This window comes from Bison bison, unplaced genomic scaffold (genome assembly GCF_000754665.1).
Source record: "Bison bison bison isolate TAMUID 2011002044 unplaced genomic scaffold, Bison_UMD1.0 scf7180017864383, whole genome shotgun sequence".
Classification (NCBI taxonomy): domain Eukaryota; kingdom Metazoa; phylum Chordata; class Mammalia; order Artiodactyla; family Bovidae; genus Bison; species Bison bison.
In genome coordinates, this window is record NW_011494955.1 from 6,193,583 (window position 1) to 6,203,541 (window position 9,959).

The 9,959-nt window shown below is 48.0% G+C and overlaps 1 protein-coding gene across 1 annotated transcript; it reads right to left on the reverse strand.

Moving 5' to 3' along the window:
- Positions 1 to 1,851: 1,851 nt before the first annotated feature.
- On the reverse strand, positions 1,852 to 9,223 carry KRT5 (keratin 5). The gene is made up of 9 exons (XM_010857882.1): positions 8,567 to 9,223; positions 7,790 to 8,004; positions 6,968 to 7,028; positions 6,762 to 6,857; positions 5,988 to 6,152; positions 5,514 to 5,639; positions 5,064 to 5,284; positions 4,103 to 4,137; positions 1,852 to 2,533 (listed from the first exon to the last, which is right to left on the reverse strand). The coding sequence occupies exons 1-9, from the start codon at positions 9,122 to 9,124 to the stop codon at positions 2,217 to 2,219; spliced, it is 1,794 nt and encodes a 597-aa protein (XP_010856184.1). The 5' UTR covers positions 9,125 to 9,223; the 3' UTR covers positions 1,852 to 2,216.
- Positions 9,224 to 9,959: the final 736 nt, after the last annotated feature.

Genomic DNA, 9,959 nt, shown 5'->3' on the forward strand with positions numbered 1-9,959 from the left:
TTTTCCCAAGGAAAATACATTGGGCACCCTGGTGGCACAAGTAAGCGGTTAAACCAACTGTGGGAAAAGTCTCAAACCCTGATGATACTGATTTGAGGCCTTCTGAAGGGAGAAATGTATAGATATGAGCAGGGTAGCAAGAATTCCTCTCATAACTAAATCTAGTAACCCTAGAAAAGAGAGGGGGCATGGCAAGGGAGGGAAGAGGGAAGTGGGAGGAGAGAAGGAGGAAGGAAAGAAGGAAGGAAGAGAATCAGAGTGAGGAAGCAAGGAAAGAAATAAACCTGAAAACGGGGAGGAAACAGACACACACACACACACAATTTGATCCAATTGGAAATCTGAAATTTACAAAAAGAATTTATACATCAAAAAGATCAAAAGGGATGTGTACTGGCTCTGCACTTCTACCACATAGGTTCTATATTGACTTTAATGTCTGCGGAAATACACCAGTTGGCCAATCTTCATGGCCTTAATCCATACTGGAGCTCAAATTATCTCACTGGTAATCTCACTAAGTTTAAACAAGGTTCCCCTGTAATCTTGAAGAAGTCATTGAACACCAAAGTGAGAGCAAACAAGTATGCCTCACCGTAATTATCAGAACTACTGACTTGCCTCGATTTCGCATGATCTTACCACTTGTTGCCCCCCGCCCCCAATACATCTCACAGTAGTCATGGACACTCTGATCCAATGAGCAACACACTAAAATTAAATTAAGTCCTGACACTTGAAAATTGGCTTGTAACAATAGGACTTCATGGACTTTTGGGTATAGTTAATATGCTCCAGTGTAAACGAAAACAGGGCCTTCAAAATTGAAACCCATTATAGGGAATATATTTAGAGAAGGGGTGATTATGCCCACTGTTTCTCCATTCAACAACTCAGTTTGGCCTATTTTTAAACCTGGAAAGAATAAAGATGCCTCACAGTAGGTTACCAAAATCCTAATACCATTGTCATACCTGTTAAGGTCCCTACCCAATATTTCTGAAATTGTTGGCTCTGTTCAAACAGCAAGTGGTAAATATTTCACTCTTGAGGATTTGGCTGATAAATGTTCTGTTCAGTGCCCATTGCAACAGCCTCTTTGTCACAGTGCTTTCATCTCTGAAGGAGCACAATCCATCTCCTCCCACATGCTGATGGGGTACCTCAGCCATCCTGCCATCACACACTGTCTTTGCAGGCAAGATCTTAAATGCATACCAGAAGCACAGGCATAACATTGCACTGATGAATTCCTGTTCGAAGAGATTCATTAAACACCCTCATTCAGGATCAGTAAAGACAAGCTCATGGAAAGAGGATGGGCCGTGATCCCACACATAGTGCAAATTCTGGCCACCTCCATTAAATTCCTGAAATTATTTGCTAATCCAAGGGCCCCTACATCCCTGACACTATTAAGGAACTATAAACTACTGACCCTGTAAGCACCCACATTATTAGAACAGGACTAACATCTATAAAAGGTATCTCTATGCCTTTTGGAGGCTTCAAGACAACAAATTCCTTATTTACAAATTTGACTTAAGCCAAATTGCAAAATCAGCCCACCTTGAATGGGCCCCCCTCCAACAAACAGCTCTACAATCTATACAAGCTACAAGTCAGGGAAGCTTCCCCTTCACGCCCTCCAGAGACTCCTTCATCGTAGAGTCTTTAGCATCCACACCTCGTGCCTCCTGGAGTCTCTGTACCACCCACAGTGGTCACCTTCCTTTCAAGGCCATTCTGTCCCCCTGTGAATCAAAGGAACCAACCACATCTGGACAGATGGACCCTCAGTGAATCTCTAGGTTGGGTGTAGATCTTGAAAAAACAGTTCTTCCCAACAGCTTATATTATGAAAGCATTTTATTGAACACAATCTGGAGATAGTCAGACCAGATGGGATTGGGGTGAGGACTCTGTTTTGATGGTTTAGATACTGGAAAACATTGGATTCTTCTGTCACCGAGGACCAGGCTACAGAGACTCAAAGGCTGCTTGGGAGCAGAGCATAGAATCAGGACACACCAGGCTAGAGACTGGGGGTTGGGCCTTCCAGGAACCAAAGAATGTGGGTCTGCGATAGGCTTCATTGACTAGACTCCAGAAGAGGAGAAAACTTGGCTTGAGACACCACCTAGAAGAGGTGGATGCCACAGGTGGATGCCACGGCCGGCTGCTGGGCTTGGGAGGCAGTAACTTGCTGCAGGCTCTTAGCTCTTGAAGCTCTTCCGAGAGGAGGAGGTGGTGGAGACAAATTTGACGCTGGAGCTGCTGCCCCCACCACTGCCAAAGCCCAAGCTTCGGCCACTGCTTGCACTGAAGCCAGAGCCCCCGACACTGAGCCCACCGCCTAGGCCAACACCCCCACTGCTGCTGGAGTAGAAGCTGCTGCTGCCGCCTCCACCAAGACCACTGCCCAGACCTCCGCCCAGGCCGCCGCCGAGGCCGCCACCCAGGCCACCGCCCAGGCCACCACCAAAGCCACTACCACCACCGTAGCCTGAGGAAACGGTGTTTGTGACGACAGCTGCAGAGAAAGGAAGGAAAAACTTGGTGAGGCCAGTCTGGCAGATTGGTCCTATGCATCTAATTTATTTGATCCTGCTGCTGTTAGCACTGTACGTGGCCCCTTTTAGACAGCTGCAGATGAAGCCCAGAAGAACTAAGTCATTTAGTGAAGCTCCCTAATAGAAAGCTGGTGAACACAGTAGGCAAGGGACAGTGTAAGTCCCCCAAGGGAATGGGGGTCAGGGCAAGGCTGGGGGACAGAATCCAAGATGGGTAAGATACAGGGCCCACCCTTTAGGAGGTAAGACACGAGCCCTGTTGCTTCCTGTCTCAACCTGTGTTTCTGTCCCTGTACGACCTGCTTCTCACTAAGTATATTAAACAACCATTTGGGAGATGGGCATGTCTAGTAGCTAGAAACAGTGGGACTCTGAGTCACACCAAATACCCTGTATTGTCATCATTGTTAATGTCTGTTCAAAGTTACTTACAGATGTTGACTGGTCCAACTCCTTCTCCACTCAGTCTGAAAGGGAAAAATTGAAATGAGTTAAAATCCTCCCAAAAGACAGCAGTAATCTATGTGGATAACTCCAATAGTCATGTTTAGAGCTTGTTCTCTGAGCTAGGAGACTGCATGCCTGAAAAACTGCTTAAATTAGAGAAAGAGATAGCTCTCTGGAGAGACTTCCTAAAAGAATAGATCTCAATCTAGGAACAGGTTATCAAAGGAAGATTATAATTAACACTCTCCTCTACCCATTACATGGAAAATGTGAAGGAGAGGCTGTGGGAACTATACACATGTATGAAGCAGTTGTTGCCTTACAGGAGCTACATCCTGTGAGAAGACTTGGCTTGGACAGAAATACGTCAAGGAGGAAGTAGGCAATGGGTAGTGTCAGAAGACTGAGGAAAATGCAGTAGTTTGAGAATCCAAAGGCAGATGAGTTTAACTCAACTGGAGTAATCATGAAAGGCTTCCTGAAGGAAGAAGCACTTGAAGAATGAGAAAGATATGTGTGGGGTTGCTTAGTTGTTTGAGGGAGAGGCAGCATCGAAGAATACTGGTGGTAGGTCAGAAAAGTGAGTTGAGGTCTCATTGTGTAGGTCAGCTGTATGTCTGAGGGGGGAAAAACTTGGTGAGACCAGTCTGGCAGATTGGTCCTATGCATCTAATTTATTTGATCCTGCTGCTGTTAGCACTGTACGTGGCCCCTTTTAGACAGCTGCAGATGAAGCCCAGAAGAACTAAGTCATTTAGTGAAGCTCCCTAATAGAAAGCTGGTGAACACAGTAGGCAAGGGACAGTGTAAGTCCCCCAAGGGAATGGGGGTCAGGGCAAGGCTGGGGGACAGAATCCAAGATGGGTAAGATACAGGGCCCACCCTTTAGGAGGTAAGACACGAGCCCTGTTGCTTCCTGTCTCAACCTGTGTTTCTGTCCCTGTACGACCTGCTTCTCACTAAGTATATTAAACAACCATTTGGGAGATGGGCATGTCTAGTAGCTAGAAACAGTGGGACTCTGAGTCACACCAAATACCCTGTATTGTCATCATTGTTAATGTCTGTTCAAAGTTACTTACAGATGTTGACTGGTCCAACTCCTTCTCCACTCAGTCTGAAAGGGAAAAATTGAAATGAGTTAAAATCCTCCCAAAAGACAGCAGTAATCTATGTGGATAACTCCAATAGTCATGTTTAGAGCTTGTTCTCTGAGCTAGGAGACTGCATGCCTGAAAAACTGCTTAAATTAGAGAAAGAGATAGCTCTCTGGAGAGACTTCCTAAAAGAATAGATCTCAATCTAGGAACAGGTTATCAAAGGAAGATTATAATTAACACTCTCCTCTACCCATTACATGGAAAATGTGAAGGAGAGGCTGTGGGAACTATACACATGTATGAAGCAGTTGTTGCCTTACAGGAGCTACATCCTGTGAGAAGACTTGGCTTGGACAGAAATACGTCAAGGAGGAAGTAGGCAATGGGTAGTGTCAGAAGACTGAGGAAAATGCAGTAGTTTGAGAATCCAAAGGCAGATGAGTTTAACTCAACTGGAGTAATCATGAAAGGCTTCCTGAAGGAAGAAGCACTTGAAGAATGAGAAAGATATGTGTGGGGTTGCTTAGTTGTTTGAGGGAGAGGCAGCATCGAAGAATACTGGTGGTAGGTCAGAAAAGTGAGTTGAGGTCTCATTGTGTAGGTCAGCTGTATGTCTGAGGGGGGAAAAACTTGGTGAGACCAGTCTGGCAGATTGGTCCTATGCATCTAATTTATTTGATCCTGCTGCTGTTAGCACTGTACGTGGCCCCTTTTAGACAGCTGCAGATGAAGCCCAGAAGAACTAAGTCATTTAGTGAAGCTCCCTAATAGAAGCGTGTCAGATTGGGCTGGATCGGATCATTGGATTCATGATGGATAATCATCAGGTACAAGGTAGTGGCCACCTATGTGTGTGTGTTTTGACACCCAGTAATGGAGTAGAAGCTCTACTTTATCAAACGTGAGGCCACTGTGGGTTCGTGATGTCAGCCTTGTCACCCACCTGCACTCCTCGCCCTCCAGCAGCTTCCTGTAGGTGGCGATCTCCACGTCCAGGGCCAGCTTGGTGTTCATCAGCTCCTGGTACTCCCTCAGCAGACGTGCCATGTCCTGCTTGGCCTTCTGCAGGGCGTCCTCCAGCTCCGCCAGCTTGCTCCTGGCATCCTTGAGGGCCAGCTCCCCACGCTGCTCAGCGTCAGCAATGGCATTCTGCAGGTTGGCACACTAGAGGGGAAGGAAGGAAGGGTGGGGACACTTTAGAGGCTCACCTGGGCCTAAGGGGTCTCTTTCTGAGATTGCGGAGAGAAGCCAGCACATTTGCCCTGGTCATTATGGATGGTGGAACACTGAAGTGCTGGTACCTGCTCCAGCTCTGTGTGTATATGTTTAGAAAGCAAAACAAAGTCGGTTCTCCTTTAAGAACTCAAGCTCCTTCCCTGCATTCTTTCCCTACCTGTTTTTTAACGTTGTCGATCTCGGATCTCAGCCTCTGGATCATCCTATTCATCTCAGAGATCTCATGCTTGGTGTTACGGAGATCATCGCCATGGCGACCTGCAGTCTGCTGCAGCTCCTCATACTGATGCCAATGGAAAAGAAGAAAGAGTCCATTACACGAGGGTGGAAACACTTCCCCAAGTTCATAGGTAGCAGCTACCTCAAGGTGGTAAGTGGCATAGTTTTTGGGAGCCTGGAGCTGGTCTTAATTTCCTCTTTAGCCCCTTTGCTTTTCTGTAGACACTCATGTGAAACGGTGAGATTCTCTTTAAGATTCTTGAATTTATGTGGCAGATGTATGCATGTCTCATAACTCCTCCCAATAGGCCTCAGCAGGTCTCAGGAGCCCCATCCTTAGCCTTTGGTTAAGGCCTGGAATACCTTGACGTGTGTCCTTCCCTCATTCAGGACACTTCGCCACAGCACCCACCTTGGTCTGGTACCAGGACTCAGCTTCTGTGCGGCTGCGGTTGGCAATGTCCTCGTACTGGGCCTTGACCTCAGCAATGATGCTGTCCAAGTCCAGGCTGCGGTTGTTGTCCATGGACAGGACCACGGATGTGTCTGAGACGTGTGTCTGCATCTGGGACAGCTCCTGCAGGGAGATTTGAAGTCAATCATGAGAGTCCATTTTATTTAATATCATTCCATTCAAATCTTCTATTCATTGTTCTATGTCAACTTGAGGAAAAAAATAACAACCTCCTACCTATTAATGAAAAACTTAGGTCAGTTAATAAATAATTCAAATCACTACTAAATCTATACTTTAAATTTAATAACTCTGAACATCAAGAAACCCCTACTATGTAACCTCTCAGACTTGACTCTTCTTAGGTCAAAATTGATCTGAAAAGAACCTGATGGTGTGGTTTGCCATGCTAGGAGTTAGCAGAGACAGGATGGTATTCCAGAAAGGGGAAATGGCCAGGAAAAGTATACCTGGGCTTCTAATAGCTCACTCTAAATCTCACTCTGCAGACTGATTATTGTAGAGGTCTTTTGCTTTAAATTTGACTTAAAAGAGAGAGAGAGAATTAGCTTTATTCAGTAATAAACTGCGAATAGTGCTGAAAGAGTAGAAAAGACAAATATGTGTCCATGCCATAGGAACCACTGAAAGTCACTTAATCCCAGAGACCCTAATCCCTGGTAATGTCCCGGTGACCATCTCTCTGGCTCCTGAACAGGGGACATTTCTTACCGCATCGAAGAACATCTTCATGAAGTTGATCTCGTCCATCAGTGCATCGACCTTGGCCTCTAGTTCCACTTTGTTCATGTAGGCAGCATCCACATCCTAGAGAAACATGGCTGGTTGGCACTGTACCCCATTCCCACCCTGACTTAAGTGAACAGCACCTTAAATGAGCATAACCACAGGCGACAGTTTCTCTGCTACCCACATACCTTCTTCAGCATCACAAACTCATTCTCAGCAGTGGTACGCTTGTTGATTTCATCTTCATACCTGGTGGTAAAAAGGAATGGGAAGTGCTTATCAGAGGATGAGACCCAGGGCCTGTACTGCACATAGTCAACTGTGAGCCTACCTTCTCCCTGGAAGAGGCCTCTCACATCATATGGACAGAGAGGGAGGGACACCAGGAGCAAGAACCTCTGGGCAAGCTCCCTACCCATTAGGATACTGTTTTCTCTGTAATTGCTTAGCAGATAGCTATTCTATTAATGCTGTAATACGGTTGCTTCAGGAACATTCCTGTAGAAAAACTATACAGCTTCATTCAAATTCCACATCTAGTCCCTTTCTCTAGTGCTTTATTTTTCAGCTTTCATGGCCTTTGAAAAACAAAAAATTAGCAGCCCAGCTGCTGGTTCATAAGGACTAAAGAAATTGTTTAGTACTTAGCCCAACCTAGGTTACATCATCAGTTCCTGCTTTGAGGGGAATCCATCAAAAAGTACATGTCATGTACTTGGAGTGTATTGGGGAGGAGGGTCCCCCAAAGCAAGGATTACACAACTGCTCTTTTCACCAGGCCATGCCAAGGACACTGAGCTTGTTACTCTGGCTGAAGGCTAAGTATTTTGCAGAGGGACTGAGCTTGCAGCTAGAACTTTCTAAACATGGACCTGATGTTTTCCCAGCACTTTAGAAGTCCATGAAAAATGTATCTGTTTTCAGTCCTTGGGCAAGGCATAAGCAGTGGTCTGGTTATAAAGTATATCTGGTACAGAGACCCGCCCTGTCTCCATTCTACCCCAGCTCACTTGTTCTTGAAGTCCTCCACCAAGTCCTGCATGTTCCTGAGCTCTGAGTCCAGGCGGCCTCTCTCCCCAACGATACCATCCAGCTGTCTCCTGAGGTTGTTGATGTACTGCTCTAACAAAGGCTCCAGGTTCTGCCTCACAGTCTTGGTGCCCTGCTCCTGCAGCAGGGCCCACTTGGTGTCCAGGACCTTGTTCTGCTGCTCCAGGAACCGCACCTGGAGGGGGCAGAGTTTGAAGATGGAGACATCTGAATTTCATGTTTCAGTGATCAACTTTCCAGTTTTCCTCCCTTCTCATGCTGTCCCCCTAAATCTTCCCATGGATAGTGCTTGGACCTGGGCCGAAGAGGACAGGTCCAGAGTGAAGCATCTAAACTCACTCTTCTAGGGGAGACAGGACACTTATTCAGGGCACAGATAGCCTGGGCGGAGACTGGCCCAGGGCAGGGGTGGCTGTAAAGGCACTCAGGCTACTGTCCAGTGAACAGATCCACCTTTCTATGCAATCAGCCCCGTTACATGGAGCACAGAATGCAACAGTCTCTTCCCAACAGTCAGTAAAGAGCCTTCAGGGGGTCAACTCTGAAGGGGATGAATTACGACCCTCTCTTCCAAGCTGCCAGTCTAATTAAGAAAGTGGGCCACAAATCCAGGACACAGAAACAAAGAGAAAAACATAGGAAGATATTTGTACAAGGTCAGGAAATCTCCCCTCTTCCCACTTCTTTAGCACATATCCCACACTCATGGTGGTTTTCCACCAAGAATCAGTTCTCACCTTGTCGATGAAGGAGGCAAACTTGTTGTTGAGGGTCTTGATCTGCTCCCGCTCCTCAGTCCTCACCCGCTGGATGGTGGGGTCGATTTGCAGGTTGAGGGGAGTCAGGAGACTCTGGTTGACGGTGACCTCTTGGATGCCTCCAGGGGGGCACACAGGGAAGCCAGGACCACCGAAGCCCCCTCCGAAGCCAGCTCCACCACCAAGCCCAAAGCCACCACCGCCAGCTCCACCGCCAAAACCAAATCCGCTCCCGGCTCCACCTCCAAAGCCATAGCCGCCTCCAGCACCAGCACCAAATCGGTTCCTGAATCCACCGCCGCTGGCGCTAATGGAAATCCTCTTGGAGCCCCCCAGGTTGTAGAGGCTCCGGCTGCCAAAGCCACCGGCACCATAAGCACCCCCGAGGCTGACCCTGCCGAAGCCGCCACCGCCGCCACCCCCGGACCGGGACACGGAGGTGAAACTGGTGCGGGAGACGGACGGGGTGATGGCAGAGGCAGTGCTGAAGCTGCGGCCGCCCCCGCTTCGGAAGGACACGGTTGACTGGCGAGACATAATGGCTGGTTCCTAGTGGAGTAAGAGTAGCGGGAACTAGCGGTCGCGAGGTGCTGGAGAGAAAGAGCAGCGCGGAACAGGACGCGGAAGGCGGCTCTGCTATCGAGGAGCCGCAAGCCCCGCTTTTATCCTCTAGACCTGGTTTGGGCGGGAGAGTTGTCGAGCTGTGAATGATTAAGTGGGCTGGGCATGCCTGGGGGGCAGCTGTGAGCTCACCGACACACCTGTGCAGCGGTGTGGGGTGCAAACGCTGTCTTCCTGGCAGGCTCTGCTCAGCTAGGGATAAACTTGCCTTGCAGCCCTGATGTCTTGGCAGCGAATAGGCCATGCTGCCAGCAAATCTTTCTTTACAGCAGGGGCCTAGGGCTGTGAGTAGCCCAAAGAAGGGTGCTGGGAAGCAAGGGGGCATTTGGCCAAGATCCTGAAAGATCCTTCCAGGACCAGGAATGTCATCAAACATTGCAGCACATTGCACACTATCCATGAACAGGGGGCAGAGCGAGTCCCCCACTGGCAGTGGTCTGCTCTGCTTATTCCTTTAGGGAGAGCTTGCTTCAGGGACTTCAGCCCTTGGAAAGCCAGCTGTGGCCTGATCTCTCTACTCTGTGCCAGAGGGGAAAATAGATTTCCATCACATACTGCAAAACTCCATTTCTTAGAGGAGGCACAGTTACATCAGAGCCTGCTGGGCAGATTCTCCTGCAAGATTTGGGCCAGAAAGTCTCCCCAAGAACCAAGTTCCAGAAACAGAGACTGTGGAACACCCTCGGCCCCCGGTCTATCCCACTTTGCTCTCTGGAGGGACAGACCCATCCCACCACAACACCTCCTAATT